Source organism: Artibeus jamaicensis, unplaced genomic scaffold, assembly GCF_021234435.1.
Source record: "Artibeus jamaicensis isolate MK-2021 breed Jamaican fruit bat unplaced genomic scaffold, CSHL_Jam_final contig_240, whole genome shotgun sequence".
NCBI classification, from domain to species: domain Eukaryota; kingdom Metazoa; phylum Chordata; class Mammalia; order Chiroptera; family Phyllostomidae; genus Artibeus; species Artibeus jamaicensis.
Genome location: NW_026521506.1, coordinates 15,485,308 through 15,501,372, shown reverse-complemented (window position 1 = coordinate 15,501,372; position 16,065 = coordinate 15,485,308). Strand labels below are relative to the sequence as shown.

At 44.8% G+C, this 16,065-nt stretch overlaps 1 protein-coding gene across 1 annotated transcript; it reads left to right on the top strand.

The window, feature by feature from the left end:
- The first annotated feature begins 10,344 nt into the window (after positions 1 to 10,344).
- Positions 10,345 to 15,846, top strand: LOC119049311 (small integral membrane protein 10-like protein 2A). The gene is made up of 5 exons (XM_053662310.1): positions 10,345 to 11,134; positions 12,026 to 12,182; positions 12,826 to 12,899; positions 13,882 to 13,955; positions 15,655 to 15,846. The coding sequence occupies exon 1, from the start codon at positions 10,495 to 10,497 to the stop codon at positions 10,729 to 10,731; it is 237 nt and encodes a 78-aa protein (XP_053518285.1). The 5' UTR covers positions 10,345 to 10,494; the 3' UTR covers positions 10,732 to 11,134; positions 12,026 to 12,182; positions 12,826 to 12,899; positions 13,882 to 13,955; positions 15,655 to 15,846.
- The last annotated feature ends 219 nt before the right edge of the window (positions 15,847 to 16,065 follow it).

Sequence of the window (16,065 nt, the reverse complement as noted above, 5' to 3'; positions counted from 1 at the left end):
AGAAAGTAGATCCATGGTTGCTTAGGTGTGGAATGCAAGAAAGAATGGGAGGAAGAAATTACAAAGGAACAGACTTGAGGGTAATGGATTTATTCACTTAATTGCACTGATGGTTTCAAGAGGGTAGACCTATGCCAAAACTTATTAAATTATACACTATAAGTATGAACCACATATTGTATGCCAAATATTGTACACCTCAGTAAAGATATCTAAAAAATAAAATGAACATTGTCTCTTCTTTCATGTTATACACACATTTTTTTTAAGCTGGAGCAGAAAAGTTCTATCTCTGTATGTAGACACTTCCTGCAGCTCCACTTTCCTACTCTCTGGCATTATGAACCAGAAGCCACCATTTTAACCATTAGAAGAAAACTACAAGTTATTTTGAAATGGACAACAGGTCAAAATGCAAAACAAACTATAAAGATTTCTAAAATAAAGCATACGAGAAGTTTTAACTTTGGGACAGGCACAGATTTCTTACACAAAACCAAAAACTATGAACCACAAAGAAAATACTGATAAACTTCATCAAAATAAGAAACTTCTGGTGTTTGAAATTTACATTCAGAAAATTATAAGGCAAAACATAGGCTGGGAGAAAATATTTGCAAAACATGTATACCACAGAGGCTTGGTATCTAAAATGTATAAAGACCTCTTATAATTGTTGGGGAAAGGAAGAATTCCCCCCACCTTTTCCCTTCTTTAGTTCTTACAACTGGAGTGGTAATAAAATTATAAAATTAGATTAACAGAAGGAAAATCAATTGAATACATGTGCATGGGAAAATGACAATGTAATTCTCAGAACACAAAATGAGGCTCAAATAAATAATGGAACTAGGAAACTGTTTATAAGTTTTAGGCAAACAATAGATTTATGTAAAATTGACAGGACCAAAAAAGTCAGTGCTCCTTAGAAAGGAATCTAAGCAAGATCTGAGTATTCATTAATGAGAAATTTAAACATAGACATTCTCAAGTGAAGGAAATCTAAGAGAATCAGTTGCCAACAGACCTACCCTTAAGGAATGGCTAAAGGAAATTCCCTAATCAGAAAGGAAATTATAACACAAGGAGGATGGAACTTCAGGAAGGAAGACAAACTGATGGAGTGAATAAAATTCGGGGTAAATAGAATAATTGTCTCCTCATATGAGTTTTTTTAAGATCATGTCCTATGGTTAAAGCAAAAACTATAACATCATTTGATGCGGGTTCAATGTAGATAGAGGAAATACTTAAGCTATTCATACACGGTGGGGCAAAAGTAGGTTTACAGTTGTGAGTACATGAAACACAGGGTTTATTCTTGTATTATTATTTATTAATTAGTGTATTATTTCCCATACATAAACTGTAAATCTACTTTTGCCCCTCTGTATTTAAAAAAAGAGGACAAAGGGACCTAAATGGAAGTTAAGTTTCTCTACTTCAAGTGGTCTAAGTGTTGACACCAGTAAACTGTGATATGTACATATATATATTACATTTTTAAAGCTATAAAATAAATAATAAAGCTATAAAATAATATAAAATTATAAAAAGCTATACAAAGAGCCATATTCAGAAACATTATATCTAGGTAAAAATGGAATTTCTAAAAAATACTCAGGTATCCTATTAGAAGGTAAGATAAATAAAAACAGAACCCTGGATGAGTGGCTCAGTTGATTGGAGCATTAATCTGAACACCAAAAGGTTGTAGGTTTTGATCTCCTGTCAGGGTGTGTACCTAGATTGTGGGTTGAATCCTGGTTGGGGTGTGTAGGGGAGGTAAGCAATGGATGTTGCTCACATCAATGTTTCTCTCTCTCCCCTCTCCTCTTACACTCTCTAAAATCAAGAAACATATCCTTGGGTGAGGGTGGAATAAGGAAAACAGAGTAATGAGAAACAAAATGAACAAACAGGAAATATTAAAATGGCTGACTTATGCTCTAAGATATTAACAATTACTTTAAATGTAAAGGTTAAAAATAACAATTAAAACACAGAAATTGGCAGAGTAGATTTTTTAAAAGATTTTATTCATTTTATTTTTTAGAGAGGGAAAGAGAGAGAGAAAGAGAGGGAGAGAAACATCAATGTGTGGTTGCTTCCTGTGTGCCCCCCCAACTGGGGACCTGGCCCACAACCTAGGCATGTGCCCTGACTGGGGTACAAATTGGCGACCTCTTGATTCGCAGGCTGGCACTCAACCACTGAGCCACACCAACCAGGGCTGACAGTATATATATTTTTAAATATCATCATGTCTATGCTGCCTATAAGAACCTCACCTCAAATTCTGGTGTGATTTAAAAGTTTTTTTTTTAAATCCTTACCCAAGGATATATTTATTGATTTTAGAGAGAAAGAAAGGGAGGGAGGGAAGGAGGGAGGGAGGGAGAGAGAGGGAGAGAGAGAGAGAGAGAGAGAGAGAGAAATAGAAAGAGAAACATTGCTCAGATGTCTCCTATATGGGAAGTTTAATTTAACTATCCCTGACCAATAATCAATCTCCAAGTGGTGCTATGACATGAAAATGACAGGGGCTTCATTGCTTCTCAAGGTTTTCCATTCATTAAGCTGGCCAAGGACAGTTTCAGCCAACTGGCTGAAATTTGAAACCATGAATTAGATTAAACATACTAGTTTAATCCCTCTCCAGCACAGTGGACCTTCAAGTATTTGAAGGAGACCTCATATCTCCTTCGTAAGTCTTTGTTCTCTACACTACAAACGTTGCAAACATTCATCACAAGGCATAAATCCAGTCATTTCATCACCCACATTGCCTTCTGGAATCACTCCAGAAGGATGCTCTTTTAAAAGTTGTAAAACAAATCTAAAAATATCCAAAAGAATTGAAGGCACAGGAGTTTGGTTTCTGACCATAATGGGATCAAACTAAAAACTAGTAACAGAAAAATAAAAACAAAATCTTCAAACATAAAAAATAAGCAACAAACTTCTAACGATAGAATTTCTTTTTTTAATTTTCTTTTATCTTATTTTTCTTTTTTAAATGTATTTTATTGATTATGCCATTACAGTTGTCCCATTTCCTGCCCTTCATTCCCCTCCACCCTGCACACCCCCTCCCACCCACATTCCCCCCCTTTAGTTCATGTCCATGTGTCATAAGTTCTTTAGCTTCTACATTTCCCATACTATTCTTGCCCTCCCCTGTCTATTTTCTCCCAACCATCTATGCTACTTATTTTCTGTACTTTCCCCCCCTTCTCCTTCTCCCACTCTCCTGTTGCTAACCCTTCATGTGATCTTCATTTCTATGGTTCACTCCTGATCTAGCTGTCCCCTTAGTTTGCTTTTGTTTTAGGTGTGGTTGTTAATAACTGTGAGTTTGCTGACCTTTCACTGCTCATATTTTTTATCTTCTTCTTCTTAGATAAGTCCCTTTGACATTTCATATCATAAGGGCTTAGTGATGATGAACTCTTTAAACTTGACCTTATCTGAGAAGCACTTTATCTGCCCTTCCATTCTAAATGAAAGCTTTGCTGAATAGATCAATCTTGGATGTAGGTCCTTGCATTTTATGACTTGGAATACTTCTTTCCAGCCCCTTCTTGCCTGTAAGGATTCTTTTGAGAAATCAGCTGACAGTCTGATGGGAACTCCTGTGTAGGTGACTGTTCCCTTATCTCTTGCTGCTTCTAGAATTTTCTTCTTCATTTTAATCTTGGATGATGTAATTATGATGTGCCTGGGTGTGTTCCTATTTGGGTGCACCTTCTTTGGGAATCTCTGAGCTTCCTGGACTTCCTGAGAATCTATTTCCTTTGCCTGATTGGGGAAGTTCTCCTTTATTAATTGTTCAAATGTTTTCCATTTGTGGCTGTTCCTCTTCCCCTTCTGGTACTTCTATAATTAGGATGTTGGAACATTTAAAGATGTCTTGGAGGTTCCTAAGCCTCTCCTCATTTTTTGAATTGTTGTTCTTCATTCTTTTCTATTTGGTTGTTACTTTCTTCCTTCTGCTCCACTCCATTGATTTGAGTCCCAGTTTTGTTTCCATCACTATTGGTTCCCTGTGCATTTTCCTTCATTTCACTTAGTGTAGCCTTCATCTTTTCATCTAATTTGCGACCAAATTCAACCAGCTCTGTAAGCATCCTGATCGCCAGTGTTTTGTTTTTTTTTTTTTTTTTAGTCTTCAGAGGGGAAGGGAAGGAGAGAAGAAGAAAAGGAGAGAAATATCAATGTATGGTTGCCTCTCGTGGGTTCCCTGCTAGAAACTGTCCTGCAACTCAGTCATGTGCCCTGACTGGGAATCAAACCATGATCCTTTGGTTGCCAGGCCTGTGCTCAGTCCACTGAGCTACACCAGCCAGGGCTGATCACCAGTGTTTTCAACTGTGCATCTGATAAGTTGGCTATCTTGGTTGCTTAAAAGTATTGGCTCTGGGGCTTTGATTTGTTCTTCTGTTTGGGCCATTTTTGGTCAGGTCGCGCCTGTTATGTATGAGTGGTGGAGCCTTAGGTGTTCATCAGGGTGGGGCAACACCGTGGTTGGGTTGTGCCGCTTTATGTGGGGTTGGGGTCAGAGAGGGAACAATGGCACTTGTTCTGCTGTCTCTCAGATTTCAGTCTTCTCTGTCATTTCTCACCTGGGTGGGTGGGCTTGTGTACATTCTAGGACCCTGTGGGTCTCTCCAACAAACTCTCCTATGAGTCTGGGAGTCTCTCCTGACACCTTTCCAATCGGTGCTTTTAGGCTTTATTTTCCATCGCTGGGACCCTGGGTTGTGCAGTCTGTCTTGCTGCCCATTTTTGCCTAGTTTATATGAGTGCGAATGTGTGACCACAGTCAGCCCCATGCCACCTGCACTCCTGGATCTGGCAGCCACCACCTTTTCCTGCCACTATCCCTCTCCACCGACTGCTGACTCTGCCCCTCTTACTGGTCTAGTTAAATGGTCATCGGACTTCTGTACAATTCAATTTTCTGTCTGTTCTGGTTTTGTTTCTTTTTTAAATCTTTGTTGTCCTTAATTTTGGTTGTGTGAGGAGGTACAGTATTTCCACCTATGCCTCCATCTTGGCCAGAAGTCTCTAATGATAGAATTTCTACATAATAACAACAAGCATGTGGAAGCTCAAACTAAGAATACAGTATCATTTCTAATTGCTTTAAAGAAAATGAATATTTAGAAATATATTTATTGATCACATACAGAATCTGAATGCATAAAATTATACAAATTTTGATGAAATAAATCAAAGATCTAAATAAAAATATGTAGTATGTACATGAATTGGAAAACTAAACTTAGAAATAATGTCAGTTCTCTTCCAAATTAGTCTGTAAGCTTAATAATATTTCTAGAAAAAATTTTGTACCCATATACAAACTTACTTGTATTCTAAAATTAAACAGACAATCACAAGCACTGGGATAACTAAAGAAATGTTGAAAAACAAATAGTGGGAGAAATCATTCTACCGAATAATAACATATATTATATAGCTATAGTAATTAAGACAGTGTGGTACTGAGGAAAGCATAGACACATAAGTCAATGCAACAAAATAGAGAACACCAAAATAGACCCTCAGAAATATGCTCAACTATGATAAAGGTGAAAAAGAAATTCAAAGGAGGAAGGATAGCCTTTATAGAAATTGTGCTCTGGCAATTGAACGTTCATAGTCAAACATCGAGCCTGTACTTTAACCTCTGAACCTTACACAAAAACTAACTAAAAATGTACTACCACAGAATGGTATAAAATTGATCTTTAAAAATTTTAAAGACAACATAGAAAAAACTGTAAGAGTTCATAAAAAGGTTCTCATTCACCAAAATCACGATTCATAAATAAATTGGACTTTGTCAAAATTAAAAACTTTTTCCCTGGCTGGTGTAGCTCAGTGGATTGAGCACCAGACTGTGAAGCAAAGGGTCACTGGTTTAATTCCCCATCAGGCCACATGCCTGAGTTGCAAGCCAGTTCTCCAGTAGGGAGTGCATGAGGGGCAACTACACATTGATGTTTCCCTGTCTTTCTCTTTTCCTTTCCCTCTCTCTAAAAATAAATATTTTTTAATTAAAAACTTTTGCTCTGAGAAATCTCTTGTTAAGAAAATGAAAAGACAAGCTACAGACTGGGAATAAAATATTTGCAAACCACATATCTGATGAAGGACACATATCTAGAATATACAAAGAATTCACAAAACTTAACAAAAACAGTGCATTTAGAAAATGACAAACAACCTTTCACTGAAGAGGTTATAGATATAGAAAATACGCACATAACAAGATTTTCACCATCATTATCATTATGGAAATACAAATTAAAGCCACAATGAGATATCACTATATACCTGTCAGAATGGCTAAAAAGAGAAAAAGAGATGCCAAATAATGATGAGAATGTAGAGAAACTGGATACATTAAAAATTGCTGATAGGAATGTAAAACATTACAGCCGTTCTGGAAAACAGTTTGTGAGAGTCTCAAAAAATAAAACATATAAAACATATAATCCAGCAATCACACCCTAGGGCATTTATCTGATACCAATGGAAATTTTTGAGTTCACACAACCTGTAAACCAATATTTACAGCAGCTTTATTCATAATAGCCAAAAACTGAAAACAAGCCTGATGTCCTTCATGGGTGAATGGTACACAAACTATAGAACAACCATACCAAAGAATACTATTCAGCAATGAAAAGAAATGAACTATTAATATTTGACATTCCTAACAACTTGGATGACTCTCCAGAGAATGATGTTCAGTGAAAAAGCCGATTGTATGATTCCATTTATATGACATTCTTGAAAAGACAAAATTATAAAAATTAACAACAGGTTGCCAGGCATTAAGAAAGGAGAACAGAATGGAAATGGGTGTGGCCAAAAAGGGCAACATGAGGGATCTGTATGGTGATGGAACTATTCTGTATTTTGACTGTAGTGGCTGTTACATGAACCTATGCATGTGATAAAATTGCATATAGCTGAATACAGACACATGCTCACACACACATGAGAACAAGTAAATTGGGGAAATCTGAACAAAATAGATGGCTTATGTCAATATTCTGATTTCGATATTGTACCCTAGTTTTGAAAGATGCTACCATTGTGAGAAACTGGGTAAAAAAAAATACATGGGATTTCTCTGTGCTTTTTCTTAAAAGCACACATAAATCTACATTTATCTCAAAATAGAAGGCTTAATTAGAAATCAACTGCAGTTCTATATACTAACAATGAACATGTGAAAACCAAAAAAAATGAAATAGATATAACTACAACAAAATATGTACAGGGTGGCTGAGTGAGAACAAAGAGATAGCCTAAAGGAGCTTTTCTCTGGTGATGGAATAATATTGTATCTTGATTGTAGTGATGGTTATACAAATCCTGACATGGAAAAAATCGCTTGTGTGTATATATAGAGCAATACATATATATACACAGAAATTAATGCAGGTTAGAAAAATGGTGAATGCTAAATTAGGCCTGTGGTGTAGATAATAATAATGTACCAATATAAATTTCTGGGTTTTGATATTATACTGCATTTATAGGAAATGGCACCATTAAGGAAGCTGGATGAAAGGCACAAGGGTTTTTTTTGTGTGTGTACTACTTTTGCAACTTCTTGTCTATAATTATTTCAAAATAGAATCTTAAAAATATATGAGATAAGGCCAAGGAGAGGTTTCAGAAATGATTGGAGGAAACAGGCTCTGCAAATAAATGAGGTTGGATCCAGTCTGGAACAAAGGGTTTCTATGTGGCTAAAGTCTATATTTCTGTTGCCCTTTTTCAAGTAATTATTTTTTTCATTGTATTACACAAGTAATATATATATATATATATAGTTATATGTACATATACATAGTGAGTAAAAACTGTTTTCATCTTTTCTACTACCTTAAGCAGAGGTGAACAATATTGAGTAATTTGATATATATGCTCTGGTATTTTTTTTTTAATTTTAATTTCATTATTTTTCAAGTACAGTTTTCTATCTATTTCTCCCATCCAAGCCCACCCCACCTCATGCTCCCCACCTCCCTCCCATTTCCACCCCCCTTAGTTATTGTCCCTGTGTCCTTTATACTTGTTTCTCTAAATCCCTCCTCTTTTTTCCCCTTAAATTCCCTCCCCTCTCCCCTCTGGTCACTGTCCCCCTGTTCTCTATTTCAGTGTCTTTGTTTTCATTTTGCTTGCTTGTTTGTTTTGTTGTTTAGCTTCCTGTTAAAGGTGAGTTCATATGGTATTTGTCTTTCAACACCTGGCTTATTTCACTCAGCATAATACTTTCTAGTTCCATCCAAGCTGTTGCAAAGGGTAGGAGCTCCTTCTTTCTCTCTGCTGCGCAGAATTCCATTGTGTACATGTACTGCAATTTTTTGATCCATTCATTTACTGACGGGCACCTAGGTTGCTTCCAACTCTTGGCTATAGTAAATTGTACTGCTATGCATTCATGCCTATGCATGGTTATGTTGCTGATAAAATCATGATGTCACACAATAATCTAGTGTATCTGAAACTGGCTATTTTTTCATGACCATGTAGGTATGGCAATTGCTCAATCAGTGTATGAATCTGCTGGGTTCCATAAACAGTTACATGGATACCAGAGGGATGTTCACATGTGATGGTAAACCAACATTTTGAGAGAATATTAATACTCAGGCCAGCCCTTCTTGTGAAAATTGGGATGAGAGCTTTATAAATCTACTTTTTTTTAAAGAATGACCTTCACAAGATTTTTTTTAAAAGATTTTATTCATTTATTTTTAGAGAGAGGGAAAGGGAGAAAGAAAGACAGGGAGAGAAACATCAGTGTGTAGTTGCCCCTCATGTGCTCCCTGCTGGAGACATGGCCTGCAACCCAGGCATGTGCCCTGACTGGGAATTGAACTGACAACCCTTTGCTTCACAGCCCGGTGCTCAATCCACTGAGCCACACCAGGTAGGGCCATAGATCTACTTCTTGCAGACAGATTTTAAAGTCATAACTAGAATGAAGTGTAAGCATTTCAATAATCTTGAAAACATAATCAAGTTTGGGTTGCATTTGGTTTACAATAAAGATAAGATGAAACCATAATAGGGCTTTTAAACCCATTGTCAAGTAAGAAATGTCCAAACCTGGAAGAATTTTTATGAGTTTATGCAAGCCAAACTGACAATTGCCGAGAAGTAAAATTTCAACAGATTGAAAAAAATGCTCTGGAAAATGGCAATTTTGCACCTTATATTATGCAGTACAATCAAAAGAGGAAATGTGAGTGGGTTACTTGAAATCCTTTGGTGATAGATTAGGGAGGTGGAAGAAAGCAAAGCAGGAAAACCTCTGGAATTAGATAAAAAATAAAATGATAGACACATACTTGTTTTACGTGGGTGGGTACAGGATAGTTAACAGTCAACAATTACCATGATAACAATAACAATTGCCTGTGCTTTGAGGGCTCTGGAAAAGGGCATGTTATCATATATGCAAAAAAAAATAGAGTCAGTGAAGGTGAAGATTGACCTTTGTTAGGGAAAAATACTGCCCTAGGACATGACTCCCTGCCAGGATCTGCTTTTAGTTAGTTAGTTTTTTTTTTTTTGTTTTTTGTTTTTTTTTTAATTTCAGACCATCCTACATGGTTACTCTAGGTCTCTGAGTTTGTAAGGCCACCATGTAGGCCTCACCTGGACTTGTCAAGGTTAGTATGTGGTCCCTTTTCGTCCACACAACCAGCAAGAAAAAGGCCATAAAGGCCAAATAACAATTTGAGAAGACCTTCTGCAGTCTCCAGGGCAAAGACAGACTAAGAGGAGTCCTTAGAAATCACTATGGGGTGAACATTAAGGGCAGTGGGACAATTCACGAATAAAGAAAAATACATATGACTAGCAAATATACCAGAAAGGGTATTTTGTGGGTTTGGTGAAACTCCATAGTGGTACCAGAAAAATGCAATAAATTGGATGACCCGGATTTTCTGTGGAGACAGTGGGTGATGGTGTGAATGAGCCAAGCATTGTGGGTGGGCTTTCTGTACATCTATTTACCAGTCCAGAACTTGGGCCATCCACTTTAGGGCTTTCCACAGAAGTAATCCCTGGAGAGCACCACCTTCCAAACAGTCCCGGCTCTCTGGATCTACTCTTAGAAGCCTGGGCTTGCCTACTGGGCAGGTGCCTGGGTCTAGGTCCTATCAGCTGCAGCATCTCTGTGCCCCCCACCCCCACATGCAGGAAGAAGGCCGGGTATGGTAGGGGCGGAGCTACGTTGGTGGCCACCCATCGGGGAGCCGGAGAAGGGGTTAGGTTGTGCGTGGGCGGCAGAGGAGAGCCAGTGGCTGCTGCTGCACCAGATCTCACCCTGAAGGAGACTGAGGGCCGAGCGGGGCAGGAGGTCACCCAAGGCTGACTGGTCACTTTAGGCCTCACGTCCACCTGCCAGCCGCTGGTGCTCCAGTGGTGGCGAGGTCTGCATCTGCAAGGCCCATGGCGGCATCCACAGCTCTGTCAGCAGTGGCGGCGGTGGCAACGCTGTCTGGCCTGGCACTGCGACTGTCCCGCTCTGCAGCAGCCCGTGGCTCTTACTGTGCCTTCTGCAAGGGGCTCACGCGCACGCTGCTCACCTTCTTTGATCTGGCCTGGCGGCTGCGCATGAACTTCCCCTATTTCTACATCGTGGCCTCGGTGATGCTCAACGTCCGCCTGCAGATGCGGATCGAGTGAGCGCCTGTGGCCACAGTGACCCACAGGAGGGTCCTGCGCCAGCCAGCCCTCCCGTGCGTCCACCCGCCCACAAGGAGGACAGTGCAGCCGCCCAGATCCCCCGGAGGCGGTATGGAAAGGAGGCGGGGCGGCCCAGACCTCTAGACCCTAGCGCTCCGAGAGAGGACGCTGGCCACTGAGCCACCCAGGCCACCGAACACCAGACCCACGCGTGACCTGCGCGCACCCCTCGCGACCAGTGCTGGATTGCACAAAAACTCAGAAAACGGAGCCGTGACTTTGGGTTTGAGGACATGATCTGAGTACAGCCGACCCGTTGCCTCACGTTGGCAAAAGAGGGAAACCAGAAAGAAGAAATGCTGCTGCTGCAGGGACCTGCTTTGACCAGCCTGACCTTATAAAGGTAGGCTGCCAGAGAGAGGTTGGCCCTGCGGGCTGGAGGGAGGCAGTTGCCATAATATTTAGACATCGAGGCCCCTTGGGGCTGTGGATGAAATATAGAAGGGGCCCGAGAGCTGCGCCCAGAGAGCTGCGGAGTCCAGCAGAGGCAGGCAGGGCAGCCTGGGGATCTTCAGAGTCCCTTGTCATGATTCCAGACTGGGGGTGAGGGGCAGCTGTAGCTTAGACATGGCTCCAATCAGCAGCTCAGCCCATCTCCCATAGAGATCCGACTGTCCCCTCCCACTCACCTCCCAGTTCCAGGTCCCCTTTCCCCAGAGGCACAGCAGGTGTCACCAGAGCCAGAGGAAATGGAGGGGAATGGGCTGCGGGAGGCCACGGGGAGGCCCTAGAGGAGAAAAGATGCTGCCACACTTCTCCTCCACCCTCCTGGGTAGGCAGCCTGAACCCCCAGGGGTGTCCCCTTCTCAGCCCTCAGGCCACGGGCTCTCTGCAGCTCCCTGCACTGTGTCTTCAGGGCCAGGGGGCTGCTGTCTGCCTCCAGAAAGGCTATCGCTGCCACTTTTGTTCTGCTCCTTCCTCTCTGAGGATGCGGTTGTGGAAGCGTGGAAAGGTGCCTTTCTCCCCAGCCCCCGCCCTCCACGGTTTTGCTCTTCTGCCACCCACAGCCCTCCTTGTGCCACAGAATGCCATCCTGTGGCACAGACAACCTCCAGGAGTGTGCTGTGAACCCCAAGGATCTGGGAAGTGGGGATTTCCTTGAGCAGAGGGCAGTTCTCAGGTGGGGTGGGGGGAGAAGATGGAGATGGGGCTTGTAAAGGAGACAACACCAGGACAGCAGGGGACTTCTCTGGGTGGGGAGGCAACTCTCAGGTTTCCATTTTTTTTCCTTCAGAAATTGGTGTTTGAAGCTGGTGACTCGCCCCTTCTCTGGCCTCCTCAAGAGTCCAACCTGTGCCCAAGGGCCCACCTGGCCCTAGAACTTCCTGGTAGCAGCTGAGTAGCCTGGCTGAGGAGGAGATGAAAGGCCTTCCAGGCAGAGGCCCCAAGAGGTGGGGTAACCCAGTGGTGTGGCTGTGGCGTGGAGAAGGACCATGTCACCTGGGCACTGAGATCTCCTACCAACACCATGAGGGGAGTTCTACTCTCTACTTAGGGACAGTGGAACCTGGGGTCCTGGGGGTGGGGGGTGGGCGCAGATTTGCCTTTGTCACACAGATAAGAAAGAAGTGGTGAAGCTAAGTCTTCCTTAGGCCTGCACTGCCCCACCCACTCCCCAGTCTTCTGGAAGACCTGGCATGGTGGGATGGGGCAGGGGAATCACAGGGCTCCCAGGGGACCTAGGGAGAGAGAGGTTCAGGGTAGGGAAAATGTGGGCAACCAGCTTTCCTTGGGGAGGTCTTGGGAATCACAGGGAAGACCAGGAGGATAGTCTAAGCTGAGACAGGCAAAAGAGAGATGAATCCCAGGATCCCCTGGGTAGCTGAGGTCCTCACCCACAGAGCCAGGTCTTCCCACCCCCCCCCACCCCAGGCTTGACCAAGGGCTCCTCAGCAGTTGGACACAACCCTCTGGGCTTGGCTGGGGGAGCAGGGGGTGGCTCCTGGGGACATGCTGTGACCAGGAAGGTAAAAAGATAAACTGGGGGTGGGAGGGGAATGGCAACCACACAGGACCCCATCTCTCTGTCCCCAGGCTCAGCTCCCCGATGCCCAGGATCAGACGGGAGAGGACTCTAGATGGGCTTGGATTGGTCCTGGAGGCCTGGGGTGCGTACACTACTGACTGGTGTTCCGGCACGGGCAGGAGCAGCCCAGAGGGGAGCCAGGAGAGACCACGGCCCTCACCACCCGCCCCCAGTCCCACATCTGCTGTGACACTGGTTGCTCTGGGCCCAAGTACTCAGAGATCTTGGGACTAAAAACCCACAGCAGTGTGGTCAGCCCCAGGCCCCGACTGGCCCAATCTCACCACATCTGCCCCACTCAGCTGCCCAGCTGGAGTCTGGGTCCTGGGTGAATTACTCCTCCCGGCTCACCCCGGGGACTGGGGACTGAGGCTGGACCAAGGCTCCCACATGCCCCCAGCAGTTCCTCACGGACAGGGCCTGACGGCTTCCTTCCTTGTGCCAAGTCTCCTGGGAGTCCCTATTCCTGGCGACCCCTCCTCCATTCCAACCCTGCCCACCCAGGACCACTTGTGGGAGCCTGCCAGCCTGCTGGCTCCATCCATAGATCTCCCAGGACAGCCTCAGAGAAAGCAGAGCAACAGGGGCTGTAAGAGCTGGGAGGAGGAGCAGGGGCCTTCTTGGGGATGATACACAGATGGGCTCCTTTCGAGCCCAGGTCTCACCCCAGTGAAATCCTCTGGGTGAGTGGATCCCCAGCTGCATCCTCTTGCTGGGCCAGCCAGGGAGGAGGAAGGCCTGAGAATGGCATGAGGGGAGGCTGTTCCCTGAGTGTGTGCTTGTGTCCCACGGGGAGAAATGTCTGTCTGGGCCTCAAGGGCCCCTGGCCTCAGAGACCGGCTCCCCACTTGGAGGCTCTGTGGCTCCGCCTTTGGCTGTCTCTGCTCTAAGGGAATGGCTGGGGGAGGGGCCAGGGACTGGTCCTTGCCTGTGTTCCCGCCATGGCTTTTCTTGCCATTTTGGCCTTGAGTAGTGAGTGAGCTGCTTCTCCTTTCCCACCGCTCCCCAACCCCACCGGGCCCTGGCTGCTCGGCGGGTTTTCAGTGCACTTTATTTCTTTGCAGTCTGTTTTCCAGGCCACGGAACTTCTACAAAATCAGGGACACCAACCTGAATGAGATGGCTTTCAATTTTCCACGTGTGTTGGTTAACTCTGTCCTGGTCAGAGGAATGTTCTTTCCGGTGTCAAATCTCATAGTCTCTCTAAGTTAAAGAAAAGAAAAGGAAAGGAAAGGAAAGGAAAGGAAAGGAAAGGAAAGGAAAGGAAAGGAAAGGAAAGGAAAGGAAAGGAAAGGAAAGGAAAGGAAAGGAAAGGAAAGGAAAGGAAAGGAAAGGAAAGGAAAGGAAAGGAAAGGAAAGGAAAGGAAAGGCCTCATATTCAATAAAATAAATAAAACTGGGGGCCTCCTGTTCCTGCTGTGGTGCAATAGCCTCGGAGGACAGAGGGGCCACAGGTGAGATCACTACTTAAGACCGGGAGCTGGGGGAGGGGAGCGCACTCAGAGGGCTGTGAGTGACTCCGGCCTCTTCAGGAGGTGCTTGGAGATGCCACTTGACCTGGACCACTGCCTTCCCCTGGCCCCGGGTGGGGGGGGGAGAAAGGCAGCAGCAGCAGAGGAGGCCTGGCCCCACAGGTGGCAACTGTCCCACTCACAGCCTTCGTTGGAATAACCCAATACCTAGGTCTTATCTTCATTTTAGAGCCGGGTATTGGAAAGTGCTTAATTCGTTTGAATCCCAAGGGTAGGCTGGGGGAAGTGAGGAGAAATAGTCTGTCCACACATCATTTCCTTGCACCAGAGGCCTCTCTGCAGCAGCAGGTGTGGCAAGGTCCCCATTGCCTCTCTGCTGGCCAGGTGGTGCAGAGTTTGGGGGAAGATCAACTGCAGGGACAGAAGCTTACCATTCCCCGACCTTAGCCCTAACTGTGCCATCAGAGCTCCAGTCCTGGTGCCTCCCCAGAGAAGCCAGGCCAGTGGTTCTGAGGCTGCTGCAGGGGTGAGGGTGGCATGTGGGCAGAGGGTGAGTGAGGGAGGACTAGGGAGAAGTGCAGTGGCCAGGATAGAGCAAAGCAGGACCACAGGCCACCGTAGGGAGCCATCCTCAGGACACAGAATTGTGCTCACACTGAGGAGCAAAGCCTGGGTATACTCCCCACCTGTCACCAAGAGCTCCCCAGGGGTCAAAGCACCCTGGCCAAAGAGACCCAACGTCTGCCACCACAGGAGGGATGAGCCCAAGTCCCTGTCAGTGCCCTGCGCTTCCCTCCCCTCTGTCCAGATGGCCCTGTTCAGTCCCTGATGGTCTCACGCCCACTGCAGGGATTCTGTAACCTGGCACAACCAAGACGGGAGAGGGTCAGACCAGAGCTCCAAGTCCCTCTGATGAGGGAGGACCACCCTTTCCAGCTAGGGAGGAAGGCAGGCAGGCAGGCAGGCAGGCAGGCAGGCAGGCATGCCCTATCCTCCCTAAGACCCGCCCCCTGAGCCCAGCTCCTCCACCAACTACTGTGTGGCCAGGCCAGCCATGGGCACTCATGGGAGCCTTTGGGGACAGGGGTGGGGGGTTGTGAGCATTCAAGGTGACGAGGTCTGTACAACACTGGTGTTCAGACCTTATCACTCTAAGGAGAGAACACCAAATGAGGGGAACTGACATGCAGCAGGAGCCTGTGGAGCTCCAGACACTGCGCTGGTTGGTTTGCTGCCATCATCTCATCACAATCCCCAGCCACCTGTTGAAGGAAGTCAGTGAGAGGATGTGACCACCAGTTAACCCTTGAGCTGGACCTGAGTGATCGGAGGCTTCTTACTCACACCCCTGCCCTCGGAATGTAGGTTCCGCCCACCATTCCCATAGCCAGAGCCTTTTCAAGGACAGAGCCTTGGGAGAATAAGGTGTGGAGACCATCATCTGGATAGTAGAGTGACTGAACCCAGTCAAGGCCTCTACACAAACTTTAAGATTCCTGCAGCCACCCAAGACAAGCCTTGGTTGTAAGTCCCCTAGCTTATTAAAGCTGCCTTCCACCCACCTGGACTGGTCTGCCTGTTTACTCACTCTCTCCTTGCCCTCCCTGTCCACCGATGTTGTCAGAGGCATAAAGGTTTGACTCCATATCTTCCTACTAGAAATAGTTTATCAGTATAAACCACCCCTCGTTGGCATGCTTAATGCATGGTTCTTTGGCTTGTTTTGTTGGAAACTGAAAAGGCTGCTTACTCAGTCATTTATCCAAGGATTCCTCG